This window comes from Trichechus manatus, unplaced genomic scaffold, assembly GCF_000243295.1.
Source record: "Trichechus manatus latirostris isolate Lorelei unplaced genomic scaffold, TriManLat1.0 scaffold00187, whole genome shotgun sequence".
Taxonomy (NCBI): Eukaryota; Metazoa; Chordata; class Mammalia; order Sirenia; family Trichechidae; genus Trichechus; species Trichechus manatus.
In genome coordinates this window covers 1,115,925-1,135,297 of record NW_004444123.1, presented here as the reverse complement: position 1 = coordinate 1,135,297, position 19,373 = coordinate 1,115,925, and the positions used below count along the sequence as shown (strand labels likewise).

Genomic DNA, 19,373 nt, shown 5'->3' with positions numbered 1-19,373 from the left:
CCGGAGTCCAACTTGGCCTCGGCCTCGCCCTCTGCCCGGCCCGCCGGTGTCCCCTCCTTCCCGCGATCTCGTTTCTTCTCACGCTCCCCCCACCGCCCGCGTCCGGCCCCGCTCTCCCCACCTTGTAAAACAAAGCCGGGGAAAATGCCTGCCCGTGCACTTCGGAGCGCGCAGCCCGTCTCGGAATAAGAAGTGAGTACAATGGCGTGTCTGTAAAAAGAGCTTCAAGTCCGTCTTTTTCAGAAACATTGTGAACGCTGCATGCCTCATGCTTCCCAGCGCCTCGCAGGAGAGAGCCGGCTATAGAGCAGGAGGTGAGACCCCGGCACCCCCTCGGCTTCCCGCCCCGGCCTGGCCCGGGAGGGCTGCAGACGCTCCGCTCCAAACCCCGGGCGTTTCCACCTTGGTTCCCCGTCTAAGGTCTTGGGTTTGCAGGCAGACCCATCCCCCGATCCTCTCCTGGCCGCTTCCTCCCTTTTCCGCCCGTGCTTGGGGTTTTTGCATCTGCCTTGGGTGTGTGTTTGGAACACCTGGAGCGAGTTTCCGACCGAGGAGGACGGCTAGCCTTTAGGAGTGGCCGACAAGCAGGATGCATGGTGACCGTGATCACACTTGTTGCCCGTTGGTGAGGTGGGACAGGCAGTGGTGCTGAAAAAAGCTCGTTTCTCCTGGTATCCGGTGGTCAGCCGCGGCAGGGAGCGCGGTGAGGATGGGAGACCAGTATTAAGAGGAGACTGTGATGTGCTTCATGAAGCTCTGGTGGCACAGTGAATAAGCGCTTATCTGCTAACCTAAAGGTCTGCGGTTCGAACCCACCAGCCGCTCCGCGGGAGAAAGATGTGGCAGCTGCTTCCTTAAAGATTTACAGCCTTGGAAACCCTGCGGGGCAGTTGTGCTCTGTCCTGTAGAGTCGCATTGACTCCAGGGCAATGGGTTTGGTGTTTGGGTTTTTTGAGATGTGCTGGGGTCGGGAGGGGGTGGGTAGTGATGGTGCCGAGTGTGTGTGGAAGGGACCAGTCTTCGATTCTTGTTCTAAAGAGCTTGTCTCCCAGATCATATACATCAGACAAGGTGGAGATGGAACCTCAGAGGCTCCCCATAGTAGGCTGAGAGGAAAGGCTGTTGTTTTTTATTTTGGTATTTTACTCGACTGTTTGCCCACTCTGCCAAATGTGCATTATATGTATTTCAGCTAATTAACAAAATAAGGCAGTATTTTAAGAGTTCAATTCCATCAGGAAATGTAATATATATATGGAAATGTAATGATATACATATATAATGATGGAAATATAATGTGTATGTGTATATATAAACCTGTTCTCTTTTCCCCAAAGAGTGTAATGTATAATGACAATACCTTAGTTTGAGATTACGATTTGGGGACATCAAGAGGAACAGCCTTGGGGTTTTCCAGTTCTACAGACTAGAAACCACTGATGTGAAAAATCAGAAATATGAGAGCGCAGAGAAACGCAGAGAAGAGCTGTGGAAGCTTTCTTCAGAGAGAGAAGGGGGAGCTTCTGTGTAGTTTTCTGCTTTTTTCATTCCAAAAATGGCTTGTTTTTAGATTAGGACTTTAATTTTTCATTCAGACTCACTAAGCAGCTTGGGGTGGGGGTGAGGGAGGCTGCAGATGACAGCGATTTTAGGTATTACCAGCACTTCTGTTAAGAAAAGGGGGGAAAAAAAAATAGAAAACCTCACGTTAAAATTGTACACAGAGCTACTTTTGAGTGAAGCTGCTTTATAAATCTAACATTTTAAAGGGGACTACTAGCTTGTGGCTTTCTCTGGAGCAGATGAATGTGTATCAGGAGGGAAATGTGTACATACCTGTATGTCTTAGGTTGAACCATAAAAAATTGCTGTAACGAGCAGCACTTATGCAGAATCTCCACTGAAGCCACGGGAACTCTAACCTCATCAGAGCTCCGACTTCATCTCTTTAGTCAGAACCCTTCCCAGCTTTGCTGGTGGAGGAGCCCCTGTCATCTGCTATCATATGACGGCACAATTAGGTCTAGTGCTTCAAATATCTTTGTTTGCAAAGCTTCATTTTCATGGGCAACCAGGGATTTATTTTATAAACTCAAACTGGGGTAGTGCTACACTTCGCTTACGTTGAGTCAAGAGGGCAGAGGAGGTAGCCACTTGAAAATTGACATGCTTTATTCTCTACTCGTCCTCAAGTAATTTCAGGAGCCCTGGTGGCACAGTGGTTAAGAGCTCAGGCTGCTGACCAAAAGGTCAGCAGTTTGAATCTACCAGCCGCTCCTTGAAAACCCTATGGCTTCTGCCCTATAGGGTCACTATGAGTTGGAATAGACCTGACGGCAGTGGGTTTTGGGGTTTTTTTTGTAGGGTGCAATTCCATGGGGATTTCTTACATACTTAACAGTGTCTTTGACACCAGGTTATTATTTTATAAAACCTGTATTATGTACGCTACGGTCATTTTACTTACATTTACAGCAGTTAGTGGACTTCAAATTGACTATATTTGGTCAAGCTGGTGGTTTTTTAATGGCCTATTTTTTGGTCATTCCATTAACGCTTTTGGTTCACTACTGTCATTGCAATTAAGTGTTCTGTAGTAGATGGCTTATTTTTTCCTTAGTGAGTGGGAGTCCAGCATCTCTTGTGTTTTTTAAAAAGAAATCCGTTAATGATATTTTCGAACAGTTGAGATAATAAATGGATTTGGAGTCACCTCAGAGTATGTGGGAATTTGTAAGAGAACATGTAAATCCACTCTAATGGCACAGTTTCCTTTGTGCAGATCATGTAGGGTCTAAGGTGTGAGCCAAGGTTTAACGTTTTATTTTCTTTATAATTGTTCATTGTCGAAATGCAGGAACTTGTCTTTTTTTGGCTATACCTAGGATTGTGTCACAATGGGTAGCAATAACTTTTATTTTTTAAACATATCAGAGATTGAATAATGAAATATAATGAAGGGTTAATCACAGGCCCGCTGTGGAGGATAAGCAAAAAGAAATGATTTGGCTATTTAATGGTGTATTTATGCTTGACCAGAGAACTACTGATGAGTTCTTTTATGTAGCAATATTTGGATCACAAATTTATATATAATACAGTTACCTTATTTTGATGAATTTTTAAGCAAATACAGAGAATGTTCTTTAAGTTGGTTACTCATGGCATGAAGTGTGAAGTTCTTGAGAACAGGATAAACCCTGAGCATTCTTCATGACTATTCAAATATCTCGTTTAGTAGCATTGACTCTTAGGAGTTCAGTAAGTATTTGTTGACTAGCATGGTGGACAGAGAAAAAGAGTGACCCATTTTTTAGAAATAGGAAAACCTCAGGCATTTTTTTAAGTTTCTTGGTCCACCTCCTGTTTTCCCCATGCCATCTGGAACCCCAGTAGCAGCAGAGAGTCAAGTCCCAGCCCCCTTTGCCTTTATGCCATATACATGGTCCTGGGCGAGACCGAGAAAGAGCTGGCTTAGATCCTAGGCTTCATTCGGGAGAGCAAGTGGGGTTAAGGAAGGCTTTGCTCACCCCACGCAGTGCCTCTCTAGTCCCCTCAACCTAACCCTCCTTGTCTTTTGTTGTCAGTGGCGGCACCCGACTTGCTGGATCCTAAATCTGCCGCTCAGAACTCCAAACCAAGGCTCTCATTTTCCACGAAACCCACAGTGCTTGCTTCCCGGGTGGAGAGTGACGCGACCATTAATGTTATGAAATGGAAGACGGTCTCCACGATCTTCCTGGTGGTGGTTCTCTATCTGATCGTTGGAGCCACCGTGTTCAAAGCATTGGAGCAGCCTCATGAGATTTCACAGAGAACCACCATCGTGAGCCAGAAACAAACGTTCATATCCGAACACGCCTGTGTCAACTCAACTGAGCTGGACGCGCTCATCCAGGTAAAGGCGCAGTTGTTACGCATTTCCTCTAGGGAGAAAGAAAGAGGAAAAGTAGGAGACAGCGTGTACACAGCGCGGCTCTTCTGTGCTGGTGGGGGTACGATCCACCTTCCCTCTCAGCAGACACCTTTTCTTCCCCGGTTTCTTTGTCTCCTTTCTGCATTGTTGCCCGTTTTCTCACTTTTGCCATCTTTTCTTTCCTTTCTCTTTTGCTTCTCTCTGCTCCTGCTCCTTCTCACCTTCTTCTCCTCCTGCTTGACTGCCTTACAATAGCCAGGGGCGCTTGTGGGCGTGGGCTTACCTTGCTGGATGCCCTCGTGGGTAGGATGGTTATGGCCCACTGGGAAAATAGTTGCTGTAGCCAGTGGAGGAGAACAAGGGGCAGGAAAGTGCTTCAGCCTGGGAAGTGGTCCTTGTCAGATGGAAAAGATGAGCATGCACTGAGCACGCCTCATCATTAACAAGCTGCAGTTCCCTTACTTAGTCCAGCCAAGGAGTAGCTCTTGTAAATGCCTTTTCTGAGGTCTAGAGTGAAGTGATTAATTTTTACTCCTCTAAACTCTAACTGAAAGCAATTTACTACTACACAAACAGATAGAGTTTTTGAATAAAAACTAATTTCGTTTTAATTTACTCTATAACAGCAGAACAATAAGCTTCTGGAAAAATATTTTGTTTTAGAAGTTGATCTGAAAATGATTTAAGGTTTCTGTTAGGCTTCTTAGAGATGCTGTGTTTTTGCTGTAGATTTCCTTTGCCTGAAACTATTCATTGGTCAAAACAAGAACCTTGGTTGAGAAGAAAGCCCAGAATTTTCTTACAAGGAGAGATTCATTTGGTTGTTGAAAACGTTTTACTCACATTTTCTTATAGAGCCTACTTTTCTTACCTAGTTTAAGTCAAATTGGACAGAAAAATTACCTGGAATTCATCTTCTGAACATGTCCTTCCTCATTTGATGCTTAGTTTTACACTATTTGAATGAGTTGGAATACTAGATGGAAGGAAGAACTTTTTGTTAGTTTTGATCCAATTTCTTGTTCTGATACCTTTACTCTTTGATTTTTTCTTGCCATCGATCCCCAAATGCGCCCTCTGCCCTTCATAGTCCTCTCTGTGTGCAGAAGACACAGAAGAGTTTTTATTGAAAGCTATCAAAGCTGCTATTCTCTGAATCCCACTTGGTTCTTCCACCATTTAGATACTTCTGCATCTCGCCCATTTGACTTACATTTTGGAAAGGGTCTTTGCATACTTACACATTGATTTCTCTACCACTTTTAGTGACACTTTTGGTATTGACAGTGAAACTGTCATCTAATATTGTCTCAACCACTCCACGCCCCATTCCTACAGAAGATTGCTTTTACTCTTTCTTACTGCCACATAATCCTAAGAGGAACCAAAAATCTCTAAAGAATCTCTACTTCCCTTGACCTTTAGAAGAAGAACTCTTGGCTGTCTTGGTGGAGGCAGCATGGCGTGGAACAAATGCACAAATTTTGGGGTCAGAGAGAATGTGTTTCAGACTCCAGTGGGGTATTTAACTAGAGTGTCATCTGGAACAAATAATTTTTTTCTCTGTAAGACTTGAATGATCTCTCTGGAAGGAGGAAGGAATACCGATCAGTGCGACTGCTCAGTGCCTGACCACTAACTGAAAGGTTGGCGGTTTGAACCCATCAGAGGTGCCTAGGAAGAAAGGCCTGGTGATAGGCTTCCAAAGGTTATAGCTTTGAAAACCCTGTGGAGCACAGTACTACTGTGCAACACATGGGGTCGCCATGAGTCAGAATTGACTTGACGGCAGCTGGTTTGGTTTTTTTGTTTGGGGTTAGGAAGAATAGAGAGATACTACATGGTAGGCAATTTGGTGCTTGCAAAGTGTTAGGCTTTTTTTTTCCACTCTCATCCCTTTTGGAGCCCTGGGGGTGCAGTGGCTAAGCGCCACAGCTGCTAACCAATGAGGTCAGCAGTTTGAGTCCGGCAGCCGCTCCTTGGAAACCCTATGAGGCAGTTCTACTCTCTCCTGTAGGGTCTCTATGAGCCAGAATCGACTTGATGGCAAAGATTTTTTTTTTTTTTAATTCCTTTATTAGGTTGTGGCCTCTGTGCCAAGTACTAGCATTCTTATTATCTAGAGGGAGGTGGTTGGTCCTGGGCTGGAAGAAAAACAAAACAAAAGAAAACACAGCAAGAAAAACCAATACAAAACCTGGAGTATTAGGATAATACTGGAGGAAACCCATGAGAATTATGGACATGGTCTCACTGTTCAGTACTACCAGGTTTATTCAGATCTCTGAAAATAAGTTGGAGGTCAGGGCAGGTGGGAGGAGTGTGGAGGTGAATCCTGATCATTTTTACTACATTGTTTTTGGAATGCACACAACAGCACTCAAATATGGCGTGTCTTTTTTTCTCTCTGGTTCACATGGGAAATCCACTTTAGCTTTATTAGTATTCACTGCTGATTGAGTATTTTTGCTTCTTAAACAATCTTTTTGTGCTTGTTCAGTATTTTTCAATGCAGAGTTTGCTCATTATTTATTGTCATATCACTCATGTTCAGAACACTATGGTTTTAATAATTATTTTTTTCTCCTTGAATTTAAATTTTCCTGATAAGAGAAATCTTTATATGGCATGACTTCAAGGATCAAGGTCAGCGTATAAATAGGGAGGAAGGAAAATGAGCCAGTAATCGTGCATTAGAATTACATTTCATTCATAGACTTCTCATGCATTTCCAAGTGTTTCCTTCACATTTATTTTCCCATTGAATCTCTGCCTACAACCTTGTGGATCTGCACATTAGGCAGTAATATCACAGCATTAGGGTAAGGAAACGAAGAGACAGGAAGTCCCAATGACTTACCCCATATACAGCATCCTGAGAAGGAGAATTCAGGTCTTCAGCGTCTTGGTCTGGCCTTGTTCCCAGAAGTCTCTTTCACTTCAGGGCTTAGCTTGTTTAGAGTACAGTCTTAGTCTTGGTAGAAAAGGAATTCTATGACGAGTGGGGAAGGAGAGGAATGTGGTGGTCAGAACATAAGGCCAGTGACAGGTGCAGTTACTCTAATCTGGCCCCAGGCCCCAGATTATCAATCCCACCTCTGGATGGGCTATGGGGACCTGGTTCCACACTGTGATTGTGTCACAGGGTGGATGGGGCATGAGGAGAAAGGGGGAGAATGGAGCATTAAGACATAGGAGAGCAATGATGTCTTCCATTATAGAGTCACAGCCTGTGTGTAGGCTGTAAGTGCTATTTCTGATAACAGCTTTTCAAGAGGAGATTGAGGAGGGGGCAGAGGTATCAAGACAGAGACACCTTGGTTGGGTGTGGGTATTTTGAGCTGTATGATTTTCACCTCCCACTACATTTAATTTAGTGTGATGTCTTACTGAGAAGATACATCAACACTTTTAAGTTTTAAGAGTTATGAGTGCTATTAACAATAAACACAAAACCAAACCCATTGCCATGGAGTCAATTCCAACTCATAACGACCATGTAGGGCAGAGTAGAACTGCTCCATAGGGTTTCTAAGGCCATAAATCTTTACAGAAGCAGTCTACCAAATCTTTCTCCTGCGGAGCAGCTGGTGGGTTCAAATTGCCAACCTTTCAGTTAGCAGCCAAGCCCTTAACCACCATGCCAGCAGTGCTCCTTTACCATTAACAATAGCTAGTATTTATTGAAGGAGGCTTGGTAGTGCAATGGTTAAGTGCTCAGGTGCTAACCAAAAGATTGGCGGTTCAAACCTACCAGGTGTTCCTTGGGAGAAAAGACCTGGTGATCTGCTCCCATAAAGATTAAACCAAAAGCAAACCCATTGCCCTTGAGTCAATTGCCCAGGGAACACTGTGGTAGTTCTACTCTGTACTACAGGGTCGCTGTGAGTTGGAATCTACTTGACGGCACATAACAATAGCAGCAAGATTTATTGAGTGCTTACTATGTGCAAATTGATGTCTTTGAATTATGGTGTTGGCAAAGAATATTAAATATACCATGGACTGCCAAAAGAATGAACAAATCTGTCTTGGAAGAAGTCCAGCCATAATGCTCCTTAGAAGTGAGGATGGTGAGACTTCATTTCACATACTTTGGACATGTTATCAGGAGGGACCAGTCCCTGGAGAAGGACATCATGCTTGATAAAGTAGAGGGACAATGAAAAAGAGGAAGACCCTCAATGAGATGGATTGACACAGTGGCTGCAACAGTGGGCTCAAACATAGCAACGATTGTGAGGATGGTGCAGGACCAGGCAGTGTTTCATTCTGTTCTATGTAGGGTCACTATGAGTTGGAACCTACTCTGTGGTACCTAACAACAACAACACTATGTACAAGGCCCTTTTCTAACCGTTTGCATATATTATCTCATCTAATTCTCTTTAAATAACCCTATGAGGTAGGTACCTTATTATTTGTATTTAACTTAAGTGGAAGCTGGGGCGGAGGGAAGTTACATGCAGTAGTAGAGCTGTTATTCAAACTCCAGAGTTTATGCTCTTAGTTCCTACATTTACTGCCTCTATAAAATTAATAATAAACACTTTCTGTAAAGTTCCTTGTTATTCTATGCTTTAGGATGTAAGAAACATTAAATTACATTCCCCTGTACATAGTGATATATCTAACTTATCCCTCTCTCCAACATGGAGAGTATATGACCTGGATTCTAATATTCTTCCTGGAAATTAGGATTATACAGGTGTGCTGTGGTAAACCAGTAGTAAGCTGGCAAGAAGGCAGGGTTAGACTAGACACACCTGTTATTTCTGGGTTTGCTGCATCAATTTTGGGATTAAAAAGATGGGACAAAATTTATGATTTACACATTGATAAAGGAAATACCTTTCTGGCGTTTGATACTTGTTTTCTAAACTGAGCTGCACGCCCGTGTGACATAGATAGGGGAGGTATTCTTTCTGTTTATAGGGGAGGAAACTGACACGTTTGCACAAGGTCATCCAGTGGCCTTTGATCTAGGTTCTTGGTGCTTTTTGCTGAGGGCATTCTTTTCTTTTTATTTTATTGTATATTTTTTTCCTCAGGACATGTAAATTTTTTTATTGTACTTTAGATGAAGGTTTCCAGAACAAATAGTTTCTCATTAAACAGTACACATATTGTTTTATGACATTGGTTAACAACCCCCACCATGTCAACACTGTCCCTTCTCAGCCTTGAGTTCCCTATTACCAGCTTTCCTGTCCACTCCTGGCTTCTAGTCCTTGTCCCAGGACTGTTGTGCCCCATTAGTCTCGTTTTGTTTTATGGGACTGTCTCATCTTTGGCTGAAGGGTGAACCTTGGGAGTGACTTCATTACTGAGCTAAAACGGTATCCAGGGGCCATACTCTTGGGGTTTCTCCAGTCTCTATCAGGCTAGTAAGTCTGGTCTTTTTTTGTGAGTTAGAATTTCGTTTTACATTTTTCTCCAGCTCTGTCCGGAACCCTGTGTTGTGATCCATGTCAGTGCAGTCAGTGATGGTAGCCGGGCACCATCTAGTTGTACTAGACTCAGTCTGGTGGAGGCGTGGTCGCTGTGGTCCATTAGTCCTTTGGACTAATCTTTCCCTCATATCTTGTTTTCATTCTCATGAGGACGTTGTTTTCTTTTTACACTATTCCTTCTTCTCATTTTGATTTTTCCTGGTTCATTCAGTGGTATTTATTGAGTACCTCCAATTGTTGACTTCTGTGCTTGAGTCCCTGGGTGGTACAGACAGTTAACATGCTCAGCTGCTAACCTAAGTGTTGACAGTTCGAGTCTACCCAGACGTGCCTCAAAAGAAAGGCCTGGTGATCTACTTCCAAAAAATCGGCCATTGAAAACTCAGTGGTGCTCAGTTCTGCTCTGACACACGTGGGTTCGCCATGAGTCAGAGTCAACTCGACGGCCACTGGTGGTGGTAGTGTTGGTGCTGTGTACTCGGCCAAAGAAAATGACAGGAAACATGTGGCTTATCCTAGGTGCTTACAGTCGATCGGAGGACACTACTATATATATAGTTACGATACAGTTGCACTACGGTTATAATACAGTTACACTATGGTTATAATACTGTTACACTATGCTTACAATACGGTTATAATACAGTTACACTATGGTTATAATACTGTTACACTATGGTTACAATACAGTTACACTATGCTTACACTACGGTTATAATACAGTTACACTATGGTTACAATACAGTTACACTATGCTTACAATATGGTTATAATACAGTTACACTATGGTTACAATACAGTTACACTAGGGTTACAATACAGTTACACTAGGGTTACAATACAGTTACACTAGGGTTACAAAACAGTTACACTAGGGTTACAATATGGTTACAATGCAGTTACACTATGGTTACAATATGGTTACATTACAGTTACAATATGGTTATAGTACAGTTAAACTATGGTTACAATATAGTTACACTACGGTTACAATACAGTAACTCTAGGGTTGCAGTATGGTTACAATGCAGTTACACTATGGTTACAATACAGTAACTCTAGGGTTGCAATATGGTTACAATGCAGTTACACTATGATTACAATGCAGTTATACCGTGGTTACAATACAGTTGCAATATGGTTACAATACAGTTACACTACCATTACAATACAGTTACACTATGGTTATAATATGGTTACAAAGCTACACTGGTTACAATACAGTTACTCTATGGTTACAATACTAACACTATGGTTACAGTATGGTTACAGTGTAGTTACACTACAGTTACAGTACAGTTACTCTATGGTTACAATATAGTTACACTCTGGTTACAGTATGGTTACAGTACAGTTAAACTACAGTTAAAATATGGTAACAATACAGTTACACTTCAGATATAATACAGTTACACTATGGTTACAATAGTTACACTATAGTTACAATACAGTTACACTGCAGTTATAATACAGTTACACTGCAGTTATAATACAGTTATATTATGGTTACAATATAGTTACAGTAGAAGTGCTTGAAGGTTGGAAGGAGGAAATCAATCACTTAATTAGAGTTGGGAAGACACGGCAGAAGAAGTGACAGAGAAACAGGATTTTAATGGCTGAATCAGTGCTCTAGGGGAAGGTACGGGGTGAGCGGACATTGCAGCAGGACTGGTGTGGTGTGCACTGGCCACTGGAATTGTCTGGGTGTGAGAGTAGACCATAGCTTGTTGTTCCACACCTAGGGAGCTGGCCTTTACCCTAGCCATGTTATCTGCCACCTGGAGTGGGTGTGCCTTTGAGGGCACTCAGTGAGGTGTCAGTGATACCTGGAGCTGCAGGATAAATACATAAACATACCTTCCAAGGATGCCAGTGATAGTAGAGTTTTTTTTCCAAAAGCATTATTTTATATTAATGATCATTCATTCATTAGTAATCCTTCTAATAGCATTCATTCATAAAATATTTATTGAGTGCCCACTATATGTCATTGTCCTAAGCGCTGAGATAATGGTAGCGTAATAAAACAGATGAAAATTCTTGCTCTCGGTGAGCTTACATGCCACTAGGGGAAGATAGTGTGCTCGAGAGTAAGAGGTCTATGGAGAAAGAATAAAGCAGTGAAGTGGGAGAGGCATTGTCTGGAGGCGGTAGTGATTCATTGTAGATAAGACCATTAGGGAAGCTTCACTGATCAGTTACGTCTCCAGTAAAGAGAGTAAGGGGACTAGTTAAGTGGCTGTTTGGGGAGTAGCGCTTAGGCAGCAAGTTGTTCTACCTGGCTTGTAGAAGAAAAGCAAGGATGCTGGGAGGGAGTGGAAGAAGATATGATGTCAGGCAGTAAGGGGCCAGGTCATGGAGGGCCTTGTAAGTCATAGTAAAGAGTTGGGTTCAGATGCATGTCCTGCTCCAGCTTACGTTTCAACAGGATCACTCTGACTCTGTTGAGAAGAGACTTCAGGAGGCCCCAGGCAGACCCAGAGCACATTTAGGAGGCTGTTGAGATAACCCTGGTAAGAGATGAGGATGGCTTGAGCGAGGGTGGAGGCAGTGGTGGTGTGCAGTATAGCCAGATTCTGGATCTGTTTGGAAGGAGAGTCAGTGGCATTTACTGAGAGACGAGATATGCAGTATAAGGGAGAGGAGTCAAGGATGACACCAAAGTTTTCATGCTATGGAGTTAAGAGAATAGAGCTCCCATTTTCTAAGATGGGGAAGCACATAGGAGGGGCTGGTTTTGGAAGATGATGTCAGGAGCCTCGTTTTGAATATTGAACCAACAGTGTCACAGTACCCAATATGATAGTGCTTACGAATCCACAGTTTATTACAAGAGCATGATGCAGTGTAGGAAAAGCAGTTGTGTGAACATAGGCATCACTGACAAAGACTGTATCACAGCAAGGGTCGAGAGAGGCCAGGCCCATGTTCTAGTTATCCTCCCTCTGCAAGGCAGTATCAGGACACGCTTCTCTCTTGGATACAGAACCACCTCTGAACTAGGGATCCTAAAATGGGGGTTTGGCTGGGATTTCTTACACTCTGCTGGTCACATAGGCGTAGTCTTGCTGCGTAAGCAGACCCGGTGACAGAGCTCTCTGCGAGTCTCAGAAGACCAAGTACAGATCACCAGTCCCATTGTTATCAGCCAACAATGCTGACAAGCTGGTTCTAACCTCCTGGAACTCCTAAGGCGGTGGTTACAAAGCAGCGGTCTTCATCAGTATGTTTCCTGCTTGTACGTGGGAGCAATGGCATGCAGGCACTTTAGCAAAACAGGTCCGGCCGATTCCAGGTCTCTGTAATTAACCTTCACAGCAGAGACAGTAAATGTGAGATGCCTGTCAGACATTTAAGTAGCAATGTTGAGTGGGAAGCTGGAAATGTGAGTTTGGAGTTCTAGGGAGGGTCCAGGCTGATACACCTGGAAGTCATCATTACAGAAAACCAAAACCAGTTGCTGTTCGGTTGGTTCCGACTCATGAAAACCCGTGTGTGTCAGAGTAGAACTGTGCTTCATAGGGTTTTCAATGGCTGATTTTCTGGAAGTAGATCGCCAGTCTGCCTTTCTTCTCAGGTGCCTCTGGGTGGACTCAAACTTCCAACCCTTCAGTTAGCAGCCAAGCACGTTAACCCTGTGCACCACACGGGGACTCCTGTCATTGCGTAGATGTTTAAAGCAAAGAGACTGGTTGAGGTCAGGTGGGGAATGAGTGTAGACTGAGAAGAGCAGAGATTTAAGTATGATCCCAGGAGCGCTTGCATGTAGAAGTCGATAAAGAATAGAATCCAAAATTCTTGGGAATAGCTGATATACAATGTAAGATTTCAAGGCTGTTTTAGTGAGTGGTCTGGCTATGCCTCTAGACCTCCTAAGATTTTATCTTTCTTTGCATTTAGCTACACTTTAAAAGAAGTATGTAAGAAGTATGTGTCTAGCCGTGGGAGGCCATTGAAGGAGTTTAGTGGAGGAGATCATTTACGTTTAGTTTATGACTCTTCTAATGGTGAATGGAATATTTATCATGTGAAGAGGTGGCTTAGAGCTGACTGTAGATGATGGTGAGTGATACTGTAGTTGTTGTTGTATGCTGTCGAGTCGATTGCGACTTACAGCGAGCCTGTAGGACAGAGTAGCACTGCCCCATAGGGTTTCCAAGGAGGTCCTGGTGGATTCGAGCTGCCGACCTTTTGGTTAGCAGCTGAGCTCTTAACCACTTTGCCACCAGGGCTGCAGTGAGTGATACTACATGATCCTAGTAACAGTGTTTTGGTGGCTATCTTTTTAATTTGGATGAACACCCAAGTATGTAAGTATTTGTCCTCAGTCTTAGAGGATAATCACCTTCTATCTTTTTAATTATGGACATGATAACATGTTATCCAGAAAGCATCTAAGCAAGCTTTCTTTTCTGACCAATGGTTTTACTCTTCTTGTTTGATTTGTGCAGCTTTTGGGGCCTAATGAAGACTTTAAGGGCACAATTTTGACACAAAATAGCCTACTTAGTGTCCAAACTTCCCATAAATACATTATGGACTTTTGTTTTAGGTACTGTGCCCCCAAAAAGCACTTTTAAGCAGTATATACGTGTAAACTTCTTGGATGAATATTAATCTGTCAGTTGGGATTATTTTACTGGATTATAGAGCTGCTACCTAAAAGGCAGAGTCCTTGGATGGTGAATATGGTTAAGTGCTCGACTACCAGCCGAAAGGTTGGTGGTTCAAACCCACCCAGAGGAGCCTTAGAAGACGAACCTGGTTATCTGCTTACAAAAGCTAACAGCCTTGAAAACCCTGTGGAGCAGTTCTACTCTGCACCCATGGGGTCGCCATGCGTCAGAAAGAGCTCAACGGCAACCAGCCAACAGCCACAACCTAAAAGGCTGGATTTTGAGGGTGAGGATTCCTCGGGAGTTCTGTCTTGAGAGTTCCGAGAAAGAATTAGGCTACCAAAGGGGGAGATGGAAGTCCTAAGAAAACCTTGTGAATTTCCAGTTTTCTGAGGACTCCTCCGTGTCCTCTTTTCCTAGTGGACTAACCCACGATTGCCTCTACGTCTCACCCAGACTTTTATAATGTCTTGACTTTCAGAATGGAAGGGTTGAAAGGGATATGCTCTTTCACGTATGAGTCCGTCCGCTAACAACTGAGATGTCTTCATGCACTGTTTCCTAATCATTTTAGGTTTTTATTTTAAACAGTAAAATAGGTCATCAGAAAATCATATCACGTCCAAAGGACGTATGAGGATTCACTAGTTAATGCTGGTGAAAAAAATTAAGAAAAGAGGTGCTATATGAGTGCTATATATCATTAAAATATCACTCAAACTGATGTGATTCAAAAAAGAATATTATTTAAAAACAATGGCTAGGAAGATGGTTTGTAGTTAGAATGATTATTCTTCATATACACCTGTAATATATTTTAAAATAATTTTTGGCTGAAAGTTTATTTAGTCTAAGCTAAAACAAGCCTTGAATGTGAAGCTCAGTCAAATAGAAAGAGTTAGAGTGAGGTTTGACCCCCGTGGTTTGGTTGGTTCCGACTCATGGCGACCCTGTGTGCAACAGAACAAACGCTGCCCAGTCCTGTACCATCCTCACAATCATTGCTATGTTTGAGCCCATTGTTGCACCCATGGTGTCAGTCCATCTCATTGAGGGTCTTCTTCTTTGTTGCTGACCCTCTACTTTACCAAGTATGATGTCCTTCTCTAGGGAGTGATCCCTCCTGATAACATGTCCAAAGCATGTGAGATAAAGTCTCGCCATTCTTACTTCCAAGGAGCACTCCGGCTGTACTTCTTCCAAGACAGACTTGTTCATTCTTCCAGCAGTCCATGGTGTATTCAATATTCTTTGCCAACACCATAATTCCAAGGCATCAATTCTTCGGTCTTCCTTATTCATTGTCCGCCTTTCCCATGCATATGAGGTGACTGAAAATACCATAGCTTGGGTCAGGCGCACTTGAATCCTCAAAGTGACACATTTGCTTTTCAACACTTTAAAGAGGCCTGTTGCAGCAGATTTTCCCAGTGCAATGCGTTGCTTGATTTCTTGACTACTGCTACCATAGGTACGTTAAAGTATAATGTATGCTTTAAGGTAATTATGCTATTTACTTCCCACGCCCCTTAGACATGGATATCTTAATTCACGTTAGTAAAATGAGGAAAGGAGAGCGCAGATAGATTTGGTGCCTTGCAGGTCAGACCAACGCACCTTCATCAGGTTCTTCTTGGTGACCCATCTCCAGTGCCTTTCTCTGAAACCTACAGGGATGTGTGTCCCACAATGTCTGGTGACAGTGGATTGCTAATAAATATTGAGTCATGGCTGCATCTGTTTAGAAGCACTTTTATATATAGTCTCTGTTTGCTGATACTAAAAAAAAAAAAAGCAAAACAAACAAAAAATAAACCCAGTTGCTGTGGAGTAGACTCTGACTTATGGTGACCCCATGTATGTCAGAGGAGAACTAAGCTCCAGATTGTTTTCAGTGGCTGATTTTTTGGAAGTTGATCGCCAGACCTTTCTTCCAAGACACCTGTGGGTGGACTCTAACCTCCACCTTTTGGTTAGCAGCCGAATGTGTTAAGCATTTGCACCACCCAGGGATTCCTTGGTCAGGAGACAGACAGGTCATTCATTATAGAATCACCCCTTTGCAGATGAGGAAACTGAGGCACAGAGCGTTTAACCCAAGGCCACTCAGCCATTTTTTAGCGTGAGGTGCAGAAAGGGCAGAGCAGGCCTTAGGACTGTGCAAGTCTAGTTCCGGCGACTCTAAAGCTTGTTTGCTCTCTACCAAAATGCCACTTTGGAAGCTTCATTGTTTCGTTTTCTTTCTCTAGACCCCTCTTTCCTCTAACCCAGTAAACCAAATCAGATTATGACCTGTGCGTGGAGGACACACACTCTAAATTTTAAGTTGCTGGTGGATTGGAAACCCAGTAAACCCTGCTTAAGGCGTCCGTGTGCTCTGTGCTGTACTAGCCAAGAGCAGCCCCGGAAGACATGGCAGGTCTGTAGATGTGAGGGCGAAATACTGGAGCACAGATTCAAGGCCACAAATGGGCGACTGCAATAGTATGCTTGTGTGGCTGCGTGCTGGTCATGCTGAGGCTTATCCAGGTGAGTAAGCCAGGGAAGGCTGTTACAGCCAGGGGATTTTTACCTGGAAGGAACAGATGGACCTGGATGGAAAGAGGAAGAACGGAAGAGGGAAATAATTGCAAGACCATACTAATTTGTTGCTCAGCCTGTAGAATGACAGGACTTTTACCCTTTTCTTATTTTCTAACATTCACAAAGATAATAGTATTTCCCCGTTGTGCTAAATTCAAATAATATGAGAATGTATACAGAAGAAAGAAAACATCTGAAGTCTTTCACTCAGAGATGGCCAGGACCTGTCTTTCGGCATATATACACGTATAGATATGTCAAGGGTGTGTGTGTGTGTATTTTCATATGTAATTTAATCACACACACTATATTTATATATGTATATAAACACACACACATAGTAAAACCTGCGAAAGCTGGAACCAGTGTAAGGCAGAAACCTGTCAGAGAAGGAAAACGAAACGTATTTTCCACTAATAGGATTTAAAAGTGTTAAGACCACACCCTGTCAAAGACGGAGAACTTGCAAGACCCAGAAAAACAAGGCAGCCCTGCCGAGTTTGGCTCTCACAGATTTCACTGTATACACGTGTATATGTATGTTTGGTGTTGTTTCGTGCCTGTGTACAATAGAACAAAACACTGCCGGGTCCTACGCCATCCTCACAATCATCATGTTTGAGCCCATGGTTGCAGCCACTGTGTCAATCCATCTCATTGAGGGTCTTCCTCTTTTTCGCTGACCCTCTACTTTACCAAGTGTCATGTCCTTCTCCAGGGATTGATCCCTCTTGATAACATGACCACAGTATGTGAGACCTAGTCTCACCATCCTAGCTTCTAAGGAGCGTTCTGGCTGTACTTCTTCCAGGACAGATTTGTTCGTTCTTCTGGCAGTCCATGGTATATTCAGTATTCTTTGCCAACACCCCAATTCAAAGACATCAATTCTTTTTTGGTCTTCCTTATTCAATATACATTTATATATATGTTTCCGTCCATAATTTTACACATATAGGCTCACATGTTATGTCATCTTGGTGTCTCCATTGTTTACTCACCACTGCAGAGCATGATGTAGGAATATTCCAAGTCTTGGTTTTAGATATGCTTTATGAGAGTTTTGACGTAGAGGATCTGACATAGAGAGTTTTTAACCCACGTCAACTTCTGGGGACTGGGGTGTGGAGTGGAGCTTGGAGAATCTCACCCAGCAGCTGTTTATGGTAGAACAGCTTCTATGAATCCATACAACAGGAGCCATTTTGAATTCATGTAGTTTTTGATAGACAATATAGACATAAACTGATATAACAAATTTTTAAGGACGTGGAACATGCATCCTAACCAAAGTATTGACCACAGAGTTCCTTCAAAGAGAAGGCTTCCCTGTAGGATTTATGATGCTCTTTGATATAGAAACCTTTGATTTCACAGTGTTCCTACTGCACAAAGTGAACCATATTTGAATCATTCTAGGCCATGATCTTTCATTGCCCTGTGATTTCATCAGCATAGCTAGTGCTCTGCTTCATGTTCTTTTGAGGATGGATCCTGGATCATTAGAGGAATTAGTACAAGGCTAGAAAGCTCAGTGTCTGAGTGGGATATGACTTTGAGCCTCATTTCCACATGAATAACAAACGCAAGAACAGTCGAGAAGGGAGGAGCTTCCACCTAAAAGTGCATTTATAAAGAATTACATCAGCAGTTACTAAGAATAGTTATCTCACACTGTGGATAATGGTAAAATTTAATCTTTCGCATTCGTATGTAAACTAAAAATATGATTGCTGTAAGGAAAATGGTGTGGTGAAATGTATAAGAAGACAGGTTGGTAGTGGAGAAGTGAAGGTTCTCACACGGCTCGCGGTAACTTTCCTCTCAGGATGGGATTCGCAGACTCTTCCTCTCCCCTCCCCCCTGCCGTCCCCCTCCCCCTCGGCTGCTCTCCCCCTCCTTTCCTCTTTCTTCCTTTCCTTATTCTTTTTTTTATTCTTAAACAGCTATTCTGTTATTGGCCATCTCTTCCCCGTTGGGGTGAATGTTAATCAAGATAAGGCGTTTTTTTTTGGGCAGCATCTGAAATTACATAACTTCATTGCCGTCTGCTACCTTTCTGACCTCGTTTCTTACAGTTTTAGTTCTGGACTTAAAATCAGGACTGCGATGTTCTTAAATTCTGATGGTGTTCTCTAATGGATGGTGGCAGATGAATTTAAATGAAAGTTCTTAGAAGGTGTCATTTCCTTTGCGATACTTGTTGGAACTGTGAAGATTATTCTGTAATTCTTTTTAAAGTGAAACTTAGAGTTTGAGGGCAAGTAAAACAGGTTTAAATTTATTTATAATCCGTTGGTCACGTTGGTTCGTTCTCTTGATAAGTAATGAACAGAGGAACAGAATACTCCTGCCCCACCCGTAGCATTGCCTAAGAGAGGGACTTCGGGAAACGAATGGTGACTCCATTCAGCCATTCAGCTGGAGTCCTCTACTCTGAACTGATAGGCATGGCCTATGGCCCCATTCCCTCATATTTTATCACTGATTAAATATACACATAGGTAAGGTTGTATCCCTTATAAGTAAGGGGATGGGATGATCTTCTCCATCTCTTTCAGCTGTTTCTCTGCCTTTCACTTTTGTGAAGATCTGAATAACTTCACACCATCAAGAACAGTAGTGCTCATACCTCAGTATTTCTACCCTTGACAGTGGTGCCAAGGGGCATTTAAAAATGGCCACAGTTCCCTTCATAAAGCCACCTTTAAAATGGAGGATTGACCTTGAGCATCGCGACTTTATGGAAAATCTGCTATGCTTCTAGTATTTATAAACTTATCTAAACTGTTCGAATTTAAC

The 19,373-nt window shown here is 42.8% G+C and overlaps 1 protein-coding gene across 3 annotated transcripts in view; it reads left to right on the top strand.

Annotated features, from left to right (window-relative positions):
- The window catches only part of KCNK2 (potassium two pore domain channel subfamily K member 2), a 226,206-nt gene that overhangs the window by 95,682 nt on the left and 111,151 nt on the right, over positions 1–19,373 (top strand). The window contains exons 1-2 of one of the 3 annotated variants that reach the window (XM_004387519.1): positions 86–192; positions 3,588–3,898. In XM_004387519.1, coding sequence (XP_004387576.1) covers position 192; positions 3,588–3,898 — 312 coding nt within the window. In that variant the 5' untranslated portion in view covers positions 86–191. Of the gene's footprint in view, positions 1–85; positions 315–3,587; positions 3,899–19,373 lie in introns of those variants that run through there. The other 2 variants (XM_004387517.1, XM_004387518.1) reach the window with 2 other exon arrangements.